At 38.2% G+C, this 16,543-nt stretch overlaps 1 protein-coding gene across 1 annotated transcript in view; it reads right to left on the bottom strand.

Moving 5' to 3' along the window:
• Positions 1–14,211, bottom strand: part of LOC141569717 (gamma-taxilin-like) — a 57,837-nt gene extending 43,626 nt beyond the window's left edge. Inside the window, exons 1-2 of the mRNA XM_074324051.1 lie at positions 14,095–14,211; positions 8,593–8,896 (exon numbers count right to left, since the gene is read on the bottom strand). Coding sequence (XP_074180152.1) covers positions 8,593–8,896; positions 14,095–14,211 — 421 coding nt within the window. The remainder of the gene's footprint in view (positions 1–8,592; positions 8,897–14,094) is intronic.
• Positions 14,212–16,543: the final 2,332 nt, after the last annotated feature.

Here is a 16,543-nt window from a genome sequence, read left to right as displayed (position 1 = left end):
TGGTACATAAAACTAGACTCAGCAAATTTAAGAAGACTGAACTCATACCAAGCATATTCTCTAATCACAAGGATTTGAAATTGGATATCAAATGCAAAAAGAAAGCAGGAAAAAACACAAGTACATGGAGATTAAACCACAAACTTTTAAAAAATGACTGGTCAAAGAACAAATAAGAGGAGAGATCAAACGATACATAGAAACAAGCAAGAATTGAAAAACATACCACCAAAGTTTTTTAAAAGCAGTTTTAAGAGGGAAATTTATATCATTCCAGGCCTCTATTAAGAAAGAAGAAAAATCCAAGGTAAATAACCTCTTGTTACACCTTAAAGAGCTAGGAAAACAAGAACAAATGAAACCCAAAATCTACAAAAAAGGAAATAAAGAAAATCAGAGCAGAACTAAATGAAACAGACAAAAAGACAATAGAAATAATGCAACAAAGAGCTGGTCCTTTGAAAATAATAATAAAATAGACAAACCTTTGGCTATAGTCACTAAGGTAAGAAGAGAAAAGACAAATAAAGAAAATCGGAAATGAAAGAAAGGAAGCTCTATGGATGCCACAGACATACAAAGGATCATCCAAAATTATATATGCCACCAAATTCAATAGCCTAGAAGAAATGGACATGTTTTTAGAAACATATAGCCTTTATAGGCTGAATGACGAAGAACCAGAAAATCTAAATAGACCGATTACAGTAAGGGAAATGATCAGTCATCCGAAACCTTCCCAAAAACAAAACTGCAGGTTTTTCACTGGTGAACTGTACCAAACATTCAAAGAATATCTAATACCTGTCCTACTAAAACGCTTCCAAAAAATGGAAGAAGAGACAACATGCTCTAACTCATTTTATGCTCCAACACTACCTTGATGCCAAAACGTGGTAATGTTAACACAAGAGAAGAAATATATAGACCAATATCGCTGATGAACATGGATGCAAAAATCCTAAACAAAATTCTATCAAATCGAATGCAACAGTGCATTGAAAAGATAATACATCATGACCAAGTGGGGTTCATCCCACGGGCACAAAGGTGATTCAACATCTGCAAACTGATTCTTGAAATGCACCACATAAACAAAAGAAAGAACAAAAATCATATGATTATATCAATAGATGCAGAAAAAGCATTTGACTAGAAACAACATCCATTTATGATATGATGAAAACACTTAATGAAATGGGTATAGAAACAAAATACCTTAAAATAATTATGGCCATATATGATACACACTCAGCTAGTATCACATTGGTGAAAAACTGAAGCCATTTCCTCTATGTTCAGGAACACGACAGGGCTGTCCGCTATCACCTCTGCTTTTGAACAAACTGTTGGAAGTCTTAGCCAGAATGATCAGGCAGAAAAAGGAATAAATTGGGAACCAATGAGTTAAATTTTCACTTTCTGCAGATGACACGATGCCACATATAGAAAACCCTAAAGACTACTGAAAGGCTTTTAGAAAACAAGAAACAAATACTGTAAAAGTGCCAGCTACAAAATCAACATATAATATGCACTTTTATGTTTATTGCAGCACTAATTACAATACTTTCGAACAACCAAATGCCCTTCGGTACACGACTGGATTAAGAAACTGTGGTACACTTATACAATGGAGTATTACTTGGCCATAAAGAATGAAATCTTATCATTTGCAACAAAACAGATGGACCTAGCGAACATATGGTAAGTGAAATAAGTCAGTCAGAGAAAGATAAATACCATATGATATTACCTATATGTGGAATCTAAAGAACTGAATAAATGATCAAATTAAACAGAAATGATCTCAGAGTTATACAGGAAGAAAAGATGGTTACTACATGGACAGGGGATAGGGATGAGGGAGAGGGGGAAGGAATTAGACAGCATAAATTGGTAACTATAATATTGCCAATGGGATAGGAAAGACAGTTTGAGGCATATAATCAATAATATTGTAAAGATTTTGTATGGTGTCAGCTGGGCACATGTCTTATTAGAGAGACCACTTCATGGACAGTGTAGATACTTGACCACTGTATACCTGAAACTCAAGTTGAATAATACTGCATGTCAACTATAACTTTATATAGTTGAAGCTATATATGAAGCCATATATATATATATATATATATATATATATATATATATATATATATATAAAGTATATATATATAAAGTATATATATATGAAGTTATATATATATAAAATTGTATATACACACATATATAGTTATATAAAATATTAAATAATAGTTATGTAATAAAGTTATATAATATAACTTCATAACTTTATTATAAAGTTATATAATAAAGTTATATAAAAAATATAAAATATAACTATATAAAATAAAGTTATATATGAAGTTATATATATAGATACACACACACACACATATATAAAGTTATATATATATATATAGTCACAGAACATGGAGTACAGCATTGGGAATGGAATCAATGGAATTGTAACAGATATATTATATACAATGCCAGAGTGGCAATAGATTTGGGGAGGCGGATAATATTTTTGTGAGGAATGAAATGTCTAACTATTATATTGTTTTGAACACCTGAAAGTCATAAAAAAGAAGTAATCTGGGAAGTACAAATTTAAAAAAAATCAACGTACATAATCTATTGCATTCCTATATACTAACAATGAAATCTCAGGAAAAAAATTCATTTTTGCAATTGAAACAAGAATAAAATACCTAGGAATAAACTTAACCAATGATGTGAAAGACCTATGCCCTGAAAACTATACAACATTTTTATAGGACATTGAAGTTGACACAAAACAATGAAAAGACATTCTGTGTTCACGGATTGGAAGAATCAACATAGTTACGATGGCCATATTACCCAAAGCAATATACAGATTTAATGCAATCCCCATCAAAATCCTAACAGCATTTTTTAAAGAAATAAAACAGAAATCATGAGATTTGTATGGAACCACAACAGACCCCGAACAGCCAAAGCAATCCCAAGAAAAAGAACAATGCTGAGGCATCACACTTCCTGACGTCAGCTTGCACTACAGGGAAACAATAAAACCAGTATGGTAGTGGTAGGAAAACAGACACAGAGACCAACAGAATAGAATCAAGAACCGAGAAATAAACCCATATAAATATGCACACAGAATTTTCAACAAAGAAGTCACAAACACAATGAAAGCGCTGGGAAAATTGGAAAGCCACATACAAAAGAAACTACACTGCTTTCTGTCACTCTGTACCACAAATAACTCAAAATGCATCACAGACCTAAATATGAGCCCTGAAACAATAATCTGCATAAACAATAGCATAGGTACTAAGCTTAGGGTCCTTGGGTTTAAAGACGATTTTATGAATTGGACCTCAAAGGCAAGGGAAGTAAAAACTACAATAAATGAATGGATTATATCAAACTGAAAAGCTCTGCACAGAAAAAAAAAGTACCATCGCCAAAATAAAGAAGCAACCAACTGAATGGAAGACTTGCAAATAATGCCTCCGAGAAGGGGCTAATATCTAAAATATATAAGGAACTCATATATCTCAACAACAACAACAAAAAGAGAAGAAAAACAACAATCCAATTGAAAATGGGCAGAGGACCTGTATAGACATTTCTCCAAAGAGGACACACAAATGGTCAATAGACAATGAAAAATGTTCAACACCAGTCATCAGGAGAGAAATGCATATTATACCACAACGAGATATCACCTCACACAAGTTATATTGGCTACCATAAAGAAAACAAAGAATAACAAATGTTGGAGAGGCTGTGGAGATAAAGGAACCCTCATACACTATTGGTGGGAATGCAGATTGATGCAGCTGCCATGGAAGGCTGTGTGGACATTCCTTAAAAAATTAACAATAGAACTACCACATGACACAGCATTCCCTTTCTTCCGTATAAACCCCACAAACCTGAAAACATTTATTCTGTAAACAGATGTGCTCCCATGTTCATTGAAGCTTTATTTATGATGGTCAAGATATGGAAACAACTAAAGTGTCCTTCGATAGATGATTGGATAAAGAAGATATCATATATATATACAATGAACTATTCTGTCAGAAGGAAAGATAAAATTATACCATTTGCAACAACATGGATGGAAGTTGAGACCATAATGCTAAGTGAAATAAGTCAGACAGACAAAGTCAAGAACCATATGATTTCACTGATGTGTGGTATATACAATTGAAAACAACAAAGGAACAAGACAAACAAATGATGAATCAAAAACTCATACACAGACAATAATTTAGTGGTCTCAGGGGGCGTAAACGGGAAGTGGGGGTGGGAGATGAGGGTAAAAGGGATTAAATATATAGTAATGGAAGGAGAACTGACTCTGGGTGGTGAACACACAACATGACATATAGATGATGTAGTACAAGGTTGTACCCTGGAAACCTATGAAACTTTACTAACATTGTCATCCCAATATATACTATTATTTCAAAAAAAGAAGACTACACTACAGGGAATCAATAGTACAATAGATTAGATTAAGCAAATGATTGAATCCATGATTTGGAAGATAAGGTATCAGAAAATAGCAAATCAGCTCATCACAAAGAAAAATAATCCAAAAAAAAAGGTGTGAAATAGTTTAAGGGGCCTATAGGTCAACATCAAGTGTCTATTGACATCATAGAGATACCAGAAGGGGAAGAGAGGCAAGGGATTGAAAACCTATGTGAAGAAATAATTACTGAAAATTTACTAATCTGGTGAAGGAAATAGATATACATACAAGCCCAGGGCACACAGAGCATCCTAAACAAGCGGAACACAAAGAAGCCAACACCAAGACACATCATAATGAAAATACACCTGAAATCTATGTAACTTTACTAACAATTATCACCCCAATAAACTTTAATTAAAAAAAAAAAAAAAGAAAATGCCAAAGGTGAAAAACAAAGAATTTTAAAAGCAGCAAGAGAAGAGCAGTTAGTTAATTACAAGGGTGATCCCACAAGACTAACAGCTGATTTCTCAACAGAAACTTTGCAGGCCAGAGGGATTGGCAGGAAATATTCAAAGTGATGAAAAGCAAGGACCTACAAACAAGTTTACTCTATCCAGCAAGGCTATCATTTAGAATGGAGGAACAGATAAAGAGTTTCCCAGATAAGAAAAAGCTTAAGGAGGGCATCACAACCAAACCAGTGTTACACAAATGTTAAATGGACTTCTTGAAGAAGAGGAGGAAGAAAGAAGAAAGTAGGGGCAGGAGGACGGCGGGGTGGGCTGTGGGCAGATGAGGAGGAGGAATAAAGGTTCAAAAATATGAATAGATACATGGCATTAACTACATATCTATCAACAAATATTTTAAACAGAAATGGATGAAATGCTCCAACTAAAATACACAAGGTGACTGAATGGAGAAACAAACAAGGCCCTTACATAAACTGCCTATAAGAGACTCACTTCAGATCAAAAGACACACAGACTGAAAGGAAACAGATGGAAAAGACATTTCATGAAAATGAAATGAACAAACAAACATAAGCTGGGTTAGCAATACATGTATCAAACAAAATACACATTAGAACAAAGGATATAAAAAGACAAAGAAGGATCCAGTCATCCCACCTCTGGAAATTTATCTGAAGAAACCCAAAATGCTATTTTGAAAGGTCCTGTTGCACCCCTATGTTCATTGGAGATTCACAACAGCCAAGTTATGGAGAAAACCTAAATGTCCACCACTGGATGAATGGATAAAGGGTATGTGGTACATGTATATGAATACAATGGAACGTTACTCAGCCATTAAAAGAAAGAAATCTTATAAGTGGAAGGTGAGAGGTTTTGAAAAATAGTCGGTAACTACAAGATGGTCATGGGGGTTTGAAAATTAATTTGGGGAACGTACAGAGGGATAGTGGATGGGGGGAGGGGGGTTCACACAGTGTGAGGGATATAAATGATAAACGTCTAAGTTTTGCTTTGTCTTGTGCACCTGAAACTAATTAAAAAACAAATAAATAAATTTGGGGAAAAAAAAAAAAAGAAGTTCATCGGCATCAGAAGTAGAACACTGCAAGATAAATTTGTAATTTGGATTCAGGGACGGCAAACAAAACATCTGAAGGAGTGGGAGAGAAGCAGCAATCTCATTAAGTGTTCCCCAGAAAGGCCTATACATAGGCAGGAGACTGATGACTCCTTTCAGAAATGCTTCACATCCCATATGCTAGACGAAATGAATATATTTTATTATTAAAAAAACCCCAAAACACTGAAGGATCCCTAGCATCCTGAAATCCACCCACATAAGGCTTAGCTGGGAAACAGAAATACCAAATTCAGTAAAGTGGCTGGAATGGGAGGGAAAGGGCAGGCACAAGACTAAGCAAGGGTCTGTAGGGGGCTTTCAACTGGGAGCTGTAATGCTCAGTTTAAAAAAAATCTTTAAACAAATATGGCCAAAACTTAAATATGACAAACATGGTAGTAGATATATGGATATTTTGCTTTGTTCCTTTTTTCAATGCCAATCTGTATTTTGGGGCTATTTCAAAATTAAAATCTAGCATAAGCATGCATCCTGATTTTCACCTGAGTATAAACTCTCCCCTCTGCAGTTTAGAATCGGGATAATTTGATACAGAGCCTAGTGCATTACTGTGCTCAGTAAGTTTTGTTTGCACAGAACTACTTAAAAGGTAATAGAAAAACCGATTTTCTGGTTCATTATTCATTCCTTTCCAAATAAAGCCACTTCATCCAAATGAAAAAGTACCAACAAAAATCGAGGTAACAAGAGATGTTCACTGGTATAAAATGTGTAACTATTCCTATTTCATATAGTCTGCAATTTTGAATTAAGACAGACTCATTAATAATAATACATATACTCGTAAAAAAAAAAAAAAAAAGAATGAAATCTTGCTATCTGCAGCAGCATGCATGGACCAAGAGGGTATTGTGCTAAGAGGACTAGATCGGACAGAGAAAGGCAGGTGCCAGATGATTTCACCTATATGTGGGATCTAGAGACGATAAACCAACAGAGCAAACAAACTCATACATACAGAGAACATTTTCATGGTTGCTTGGGTGGGGGTATAGGTATGATTTGAAGGGGGAGGGTTTTAAAAAGGTACAAATTGGTAATTACAAAATAGTAATTACATGGGGATGTAGACTACAGCATGGGAACATAGTCCCTGATACTGTAATAATGATGTGTGGTGTCCACTGGGTACCTGATTTATCAGAGTGATCACTTCCTAAATCATATAAATGTCTAATCACTGTGTTGTACACCTGAAACTAATATAATATTGTATGCCAATATTAATTCAAAAATTATATATATATATATACACACTCATATATGTATATATGTCATTTTAAGAGTAACAGGAAAAATTGTAACATTATATAAACTATCAGCACAACTCAGCCCTAGATAGCTGGAATATTTATTATTTTAATTTATTTGATTTTTAATGTGTCAGGGAGAAGGTAGAGGCTGAGATCCATGAGGGAAAAATGCTGCTTTGAGGTAAGTGATGATGTTTTCTTTCTTTCTCTGGGAGTGGGTACCTATTTATTTTCTAGAATGTTCACTCTTCTCTGTGAGATATTCTGTTTTTTTTTTTTTTTTTTAAAATCTGAAGGACACTTTGATATTTGGTGTACTTTATTGCCTGCTGTGGATTGGGGGAGGGAGGAAGAGGCTGACTTCAAAGAGAATACATTCCTATGCACATAACACTACGAAATTACTGCACATGAAAGAAATAACGGTGTAGTTAACTGTAATTTGATGATTTTTAAACTCTAGCCATTTTAAACAAAACAGTTTGAACCTGATGCCGTATTTTATATACACTGTTAGAGCTATTGTTTCTGACGGAATTCATCTTATTTGAAGAAGTTTCAAATACTGTTTAAAAATTATTTCTGTAAACTTTAAAGTCTTCAAGATTAGCATAAAATTGATAATAAAAAGAAAAATTTCCCAGTTGTAATCATGGGCAGAAGTCACTTACCTCAGACAATGGAAACGTTACACATAACAGGATAAAAAACTCAGGAACAACCAGTGAGGCAAAATAAGGCTTTCAGATTTCACTCATGAAATACAACATATTACATTCTTAGGCGAAACTATCAAAACAAGACAGCAGAAGAGCTGAAAATATCCTCGGAAATCCAGTCTAAATTCAGTTCTAGACACGGATAACATACGTCACTTCCAAATTCCAGTGAATATTCTTTAAATAAACTGAGCTCATAAACACCTTGAACAATAATTATTGGTTGGATTATGTTAAAAGATCAAACACAAGACAAATCAAAGACCACAAATGGTTTTAGGGAAAACAAGTCTAGATTATTCAGAGAGAAATGACAAAGGTTCCGGTAACTAAACTTCCTACTCTGCCATTTCTGCTTCCTGCATATAACTGCAGCAGACCAAAGAAAATAGATATATTAGCTAAACAGCACATACCTCAAAACTGGCCACGTTCCACAATCACCTGAGCTGCAGAAAATATAAGGACAATGAGTAACATGTGAAAACGTCCAGCACTAGCAGAGATTAATTATTACCTAAGGTTTGTCCTTCGTCCCTGTTGCACTTTGTATCTTGTTGACTATCAGAGGGATCTGTTCCACCTTCTGGCCCAGGAGGTTCCTCTCCTGACACATGGATGCAGTACACTGGGCTCGCCAAACTCCTGTTCTTTGTTATACAGATATTGCCTTCATCCTCTTCCAGTGAATGTCTGCTAATTCTGCCACCAGGATTTGAGTCACGATGCTGAAGATTATTCTTTGACTGAGATTTACACAGCATACGTGCTTTTACTCCTATCCTGCAAATGCTTGATTCTTCCATCGTGCCAATCAGAAGCTAGAGGAAGTTAAAAGGAAAAACATATGAAGGAAGAGGTTAAGTCAAATGTAATCAAGGGAGGAAAAATAGGCAGTTGAGAAAAATACAGTTATCCATTTTGCTTGTCTGTGTTTAAATGTACTTTTTTCTTTTACTTCGTGTACATGGCACAATCAATAAGCATGTCATCATTTGACATTGCCCTCCCTTTCATAGCGGTTTATAAAATAATGATGCTTCTTTTACCAAAGGTGGCAAAGCGATAAGGACTGTCATAATTGGGGATTACAGAACTCCAAGGCTCTAACCTTTCAACAATTAATTCCTGAGTGAATTTATCAGAATCAACTCCTGCAGAACTCTGGAATCTTCTAAAAAAACTTACAACACAAAATAAAAACGTACAGACCAAATGAAAAGCTTAGTGAATAAAAAAGCTGCTGTGTATTGGGAGAGCACTGTGTGATTTCAAACGTCCTGCCTGTAATTCCCCACATGCTAGGTCAACAGTGGCCTAAGGACAGCTGCCTACACTATCAGTGCAGGCTACCAGTGCCAAGGGAACAATACAGACATTATTTTTAAACGCTTATGGTCCCACTCAATCTTTCTTGCAGCTCCCTGAGAAACCTGTACATGAGTCAGCCTTTGTTTTATCCTTTGAAGAGCTGTCCTGGGAAGGTTTAGATAAAAACAGTGAAGGCAGAAGGATGGACTTCAGTCACCAGAGGACAAGGCACAACAATCAGACAAAACAAAACAACAAACAAAACAAACAGAGTATATCCGTACAAGACAAAGAATGCGCAAGGAGATGAATACAGGCTTTTAGAAGTTACCACACAGGACTAATCTTTTATCTATGCCTGCCCTTCAAACCCAAGTGAAGGTTAAGGCATCCAGGCAAACAGCCTGGCTAGGCATTCTAAACTGCTCAAAAGTAAAAGAGATCATTCACTTATTCTCTTCTTTAGATTCCACATATAAGTGAGATCATATGGTATTTGTCTTTCTCTGTCTGACTTATTTCACTTAACATAGTGTTCTCTAGGTCCATCCATGTTGTTGCAAATGGTAAGATTTCTTTCTTCTTTATGGCTGCGTAATACTCCATTGTATAAATGTCCCCCAGTTTCTTAATCCAGTTATCTACAGATGGCATTTTGGTTGTTTCCATGTCTTGGCTATTGTGTATACTGCTGCAATAAATAGGAGTGCATAATTTTTTTGAATTAGAGTGTTGGATTTCTCTGGATAGATACCTAGGAGTGGAATTACTGGATCATAAGGTAGTTCCATTTTCAGATTTTTGAGATACCTCCATACTGTTTTGCCCGGTGGCTGCACCAATCTGCAATCCCATCAATCACTGCACTGTATACCTGAAGCTGAAGCTGAACAATAATGAATGTCAACTACAAGTTCGTGTGTGTGTGTGTGTGTGTGTGTGTGTGTGTGTGTACTTACAATAAGCAGAGTACAGCATTAGAAATAGAGACAGTGGAAATGTAATGGCTCTGTGCGATGTCAGAAGGGTAGTAGATGGGGGAGAGGAGTTGACACAGTGTGTGGGATATAAATGATAAACATCTAAATATTACTTTTTGTGCACCTGAAACTAATAAAAAAAATCATTAAAAAAAAAAAAGTAAAAAAGTAAAAGAGAAAAAATGTTTGCGTGTGGATGTCGACCAACCCTGTCTCTTCACGTCCAGTGATGTCTCCCTGTGTAGCCTGTGCATACCCTGACTTTAGCCACCTTAAGAAAGACGGCTTCAGCTGGGGCCATGGTCTGCCCATGCCCAAATAAAACCAAAGGCTAAACACACACATCCTAGTATGTTGGCACGCTGTGGAGAATAGAGGGACACAAGCTTTTATGCCTCTGTTGGAAATAGGTACCCAAATCACTGTGCCATGTGATTCTGTAGGGGTGGGAAGTTACTGAGTTCAACGGGTGGGGTTTGGGCAGGATTCAGCAGTAAGCAAAGTAGCTAGACCAATCAGCTTTGGGCTGTATCAATGTATTATCATTATTATTATTGTTATCTGAATGTATAGTACAAATTGCGTTATATAAAATGTGCAATAACTTTGCGTTTACCATCCTCGAAGTGCCACTGGGGGTTCTCTCATTTGGAAAAACCACGAATAGAGTCTCTTTGGGGCCCAAAACCCCAAATGACTCCACTCTGCTGCAAGTCTCCATGGTAAAGGCTAGCAAATAAGAGCAGCTCCCAGAATTCCAAGATACATTCCTTTTCAAAATCAGCTTGCCTCTAGGCTCTTGCAGACACTGAACACCTAATCCACAGAGCCCTCCGAGTCTCTGGCCTCATACTCTCCTTTTGGGTTGGTCAACTCCGTCCATAAAACTAATCATGTACCAAAGGCCCAACAAGCTTCATCTTCCAAATCAAAATGGTACAGTCAAGTGTTTAGCCGCCAGAACCAACAGCATCTCAACTTTACACACAGAACTATCTGCTATTGTGTTACACATCTGTTGTCTGAAGCAAAGTCATTGCCTCAGTGGGACTCATTGAGTATCTCCAAATGTCTGGGTCTGGTTTACTGATGGTTCAGCTGAGCTGAAACCCCATGGTGTCCCACTGGCTGCCGTCATTGGTCTGTCTCAGCACCACGTATGAAGAACCAACAGAAGACATGGCTGCTCTGTTAGATGGGCACGACTCAACTACATTGCTCTGGCCTATACTCTCCCTGAAAAACCTTCCTAGCTGTGTTGTCTCCTGGCAGATTAAAGACCTCCGTCTTTAGCACCACAAACTGGTGAAATAAATCACAGCTACGAAGTCAATCATCCGGGTTATTCAAACAGATACCCGCACTCACCGAAATCAAGTTACTGATCAAGCCTGCACCACACACATTACCACGAGTGCCAACTGGATTGCGTCATTGCACTGATCGAGGCTACCTGTCCACCATCACAGACTGAGAACAAAGTAAAGCATTCTTCATTTTTGATGTGGAGTCTACCACTGCATGCTAGACTTGTGACATGTGCTAAAAGTTGACCCAGCTGTCTCCACGTTGAGAAGGGCACTGACTCCACCTCAACCTGGAAGTGTGAGTATATCTGACCTTTGAAACCTTCTCAAGGCTACTGTCTGGGGCACCCTGCTGCTGACTGTCTTTTCAGGTTATGGGGTCGCCGTTCTACACCAATCAGTTGGCTCAGGCCACACCATGGTAGCCCTTGAGATCTACTACTCTATTATGTAATAACTTTCCTGGATAATCCACAGTCTGAAAAAGTACACGTGTATCACAAAGCCACTAAAAATGGGGAGAAAGTCAAGGTACACATACACCAGCCACAAACCGTGTCATCCACCGGTGGCATCTGGTGTTATTAAGTGTTAGGACTGACCGTCAAAAATTGACACAACAACTCAGAGATATAGAGAAAATACTGAGGGTTGCTAGGTGGGAGTGAAGTAGGGATGAGGGAGGTGAAGAGATGAGAAAGCCCAAACCGGTAACCACAACAGTGTCACGGGGATATGAAAGACAGCTTGGGAAGTATAATAAATAATGTTGTAAAGATTTTGTAGGGTACCCTATGGACACTTGTCTTATTAAGGAGACCACTTCATGGACGGTGCAAATGCCTCACCACTGCAGTGTACACCTGAAGCTGAAGCTGAGTAATAATGAATGTCAACTATAATTAATATGTAAATTATATGTAGTGGAGTACAGCATAGGGAATAGTCAGTGGAATTTTAACATCTGTATACAATGTCAGAGGGGTAGCTGATTGGGAGGGGGGTTTATCACTTTGTAAGGGGTATAAATATCTAAGTATTACATTGTTTTGTACACCTGAAACTAATAAAAAAGTTTGACACAAGAAGATTCCGGGTATTACTTCCCTCCCTCAGCCTCTTATCTGTACACCCTGGAAAGGCAAGTTGGTCCTCTGAGTGTGACTGCCCCAGAATGGTATCAACCTCCTCAGTCTCTTCCTGGAGAGTGATCAGACAAAAGGATTGCAGGGTTACATAAAACTATTTTGATAATTCAGCATTCAATTTCAGAAACATTCAAAGAACCTTGACCATTATTACGTTGATGCTTCTTTATTTCCCCAACAGTGAAACCAAGTCAGGCCAGGTACAAATGGGACCCAAAACGATTTAAACTTTGGTTCACTACCTGGACTCTTTTGACCTGACAAGGTCTTAGATCACAAGGGAATGGCCACTTGTTGAGTACAATGCCCATGTAGTCTCCTTACAGTGGCCCTTATAGATCCAACAAAAGACATAATGGATCTCCACAAGGCTTATAAAAATTCCCCCATCCCTCTAGCACCTCACCCTTCGGGACAAAATGATCACTGGGAGTAGGGTACAACTGAACAAAACGTGAACTCGTTGCTACTGGAAATATACTTGTGGCAGTTAAAATATCGAGTCACTGGGGAAGTAACATGTTAGACAGTAAGGAATATGAGGGAGCAAGAACCACGAATCACACTGTGTCTTTCAAAACTTCCTCTGGAGCCTTCTTCATTAAAAACAAAAAATTGCCCTAGTGCAGTCCTCCCAAACTGTTGCAATAATCCCTTTTGGATTTAACTGACTGCTGAAAATGCCTTCCAGCCACGCAGCTCAGATGACAATTTGATTGCTCCTCAAATGGAAAACAGCAGTGGCTGTCCCAGCTCGTACATCTCCCAAATAAAACTGTGAACATCAGGGAATGCACCCCCTTCATCCTTCTGGGTAGTCATTACTAAGTCATCCCAGGGTAGATGAATGCATGTAGCTGGTGTCATGGACAGACAGGATATACTGGACTGAGTGGACATAGGCAGACCCCTCAAAAAAGAATGCGGTTCAATTACTTAACGGGAAATCCTAAGGCTTACCAGCTGGCTAGGGAGCCAAGCCGTAAGGCATTTCACAACTTTGCCAACTTGGGAACACGATTTAAGTCTCACTTGAGGAATCCCAACAACCATAACAACACTTTCTACCAGAGGTTCACATGGGCCCTTTCTTGCATAGAAGCCAGGCTTATTAACTTGCATCTGTCCAGAAAACACTGTATCTTCCACCTTAGGTCTGATCATAATAGATCACCAAGTACTTAAGGAAACAAAACCCGCAGCCAAGCACACCTCAGGCAACTGTGAACTGGTCTCCAATATGGGGCTACCTTGGCTCCGTGGATGAACTCACCAGAGACACAAGTACTCCTGGATAATGTCCACACTGCAGGTAGTTATCCCCACAACGGGAGTCATTCACTAGCAAAAGTGAGTTTAAAAATCTGTCCACAACCTGAATGCCAATCATTGATCATTTCAGGTTGAGTCTCAACTCTTTGGCTACAGTTACTGGTGAGATAAAATTGCCCCCGACTTTCCTCTCGTGGGCCATTCACAAATACATCCTGCAGCAGCTGGATTAATAACTCAGGCCAAGTGGAAAGGTAAATGCAGAGCCTTAAGGGAGAAAGCCATCTCGCATTTGGCAGTAGACTCTAGTGGTTTATGAGATTTGCTCAGCTGATTAGGTATGGGACTCTGAGCCTACAGCTTGGGCTCTTCCTGAGGCCGGGGGACCTGTCGATAGTATTTTCTGAGACAAAGTGAACAGATTTGGTTCCAGCCTACGACGGATTAAACAACGTGCCCAACGGTGTTGTGACCTCAATGGAAAACTCATCAGAACCCACGACAGTGTTTCTGCTTCTCCTGACAGCAGAGGCACTGAGTGTCTTTGTGTCCTACTGTCTTTTCAAGGATGCCCATACAGCAAATAGCCTTGGAAAAAAGGTAGAAATGGAGTCTACCTCTGAAAAATGGACAGGTTTGCTCCCTGCCCATGCTTCCAACTGCTGTTGTAATAAATGACCACAAACTTAGTGGCTTATCTCATTTATTCTCCTCCATTTCTTGTGGAGGCTCTATGGTAGAATCTGTTCCCTTGCCTTTTCCTGCTTCAAGAAGCTGCCTGCATTCCTTGGCTCATGGCCCCTTTCTCCATCATCAAATCCAGTAACGATGACTCAAATTGTATGCATTATGTTCTCTTTCTGGATATCACCCTGTTCTTGCTCTTTCATTTATAAGGATCCTTATGATTTCATTGGGATCAGCCTGAGGATCGAGGATAGTCCCTCAAAATCCGAATCTATTCATCAAATCTATGCATGTCGCTTTGGCCGACACAATAATTACCAGGTCCTTGCCTAAGACACCTACATCTTTGAGCAGCCACTATTCTCCCTAACACACCATCCATTATGAAAGACTAAGGTTCTCAGCTTAAGACTCACCATCTGTGATTCAAGTATCATCGGATTCAATTTACATCACGTGTTGGGAACCGAGGCTCAGGATACAGATGCAAATGTGGACACTCAGTAAATGCTATTACAAAAATCAGTATATTGCATGAAAATTAAAATTTCTGAGCCTTCTCTGTTTCTTGTTCAGAATTGGAATGCCAGACCCATTTCTAGAAAATGAGTGAAGTAATTTCATCAATTCCAACTGACAATATTGGATGCAATGATAACACCAAAACACAATTCAGCTAAAAACTAGAATTTTGGAAAATGTCAATCAGCCACTGTGACTCGGCAGTTTCTAGTGCTTAAAGACTTTTCTGATGAAACTGGTGTTGATATTAAGAAATGTGTGAATTTTCAGTACTGTGTAACAGCAACTGGAAGACATACACCACGCAGTGAATCAATCTTTTCCAAATGACAATGCCTTACAAAAAATGACTGAAACGTACGATATCCTCTTAAAGCATAAAACGGATCACTGGGTTTCCACATCAACACATTCCAGGTTCACTGATAGGGCTTAGGATTACACACTGGAGTCCTCAGTGATTTCTGATTAAGGTTTAAGTAAAATTAAGTCACGTGTAAATAATGTCTTCGGCACAAAATTTGAGAACTGCTGCCCTGGGTGTAACAAGGACAGAGACAGGGAGACAGTAGAAATAAAGACATGGTCTAGGAAGGCTCCATACCTTCACACATATTATCTGACATATCCAACTTTAGAGAAAATTCCGTGGAACAGGGTCAGAGGACAGGGAAGAGGAGAACCACTTCCTTCCTGGTCATATTATAACTAATAAATAGGTCTCTGTTTTTGATAAGTGGGTAGTGTATCACACCAGTATAACCCAAATGCGCGGTTAGGAAGAACAGATATAAAGCATTCTCTCAAGGTCTTTACTGCTCTGTCTCACCCTCACTAAACCATCTCCAACAGCATGTCACTTACTTCCTCACTCAGTCCGCAGAAATAATCCTCAAGCAGTTTTGACACACACACAGCCTCAGGGATGAGCTAACTTTAACAAGTCTATCCAAGAAGGTGAACAAAAAATATGGAAAAATGAGAACAAGTTATCATCACTATTTTTAATATTCCAAAGAGTATATTCTTCCACAGCAATAACTGGGTATGGGTGGACATTAAAATGGAGGAAACAGAGCATTCTAGGAGTGACTGCATATACTACCTGTCAGCCGTCAAAGGACTGAGAGTCACGATGCAGTACACAAAAGACCACACAGAGCATTCTAGGAGTGACTGCATATACTACCTGTCGGCAGTCTAAAACTTACGAAGTCACTGAGGCGGTACACTGAAGGCTA

This window comes from Rhinolophus sinicus, chromosome X (genome assembly GCF_036562045.2).
Source record: "Rhinolophus sinicus isolate RSC01 chromosome X, ASM3656204v1, whole genome shotgun sequence".
NCBI classification, from domain to species: domain Eukaryota; kingdom Metazoa; phylum Chordata; class Mammalia; order Chiroptera; family Rhinolophidae; genus Rhinolophus; species Rhinolophus sinicus.
Note: the sequence above shows the minus strand (reverse complement) of the source record. Positions and strands in the feature narration are given on the sequence as shown.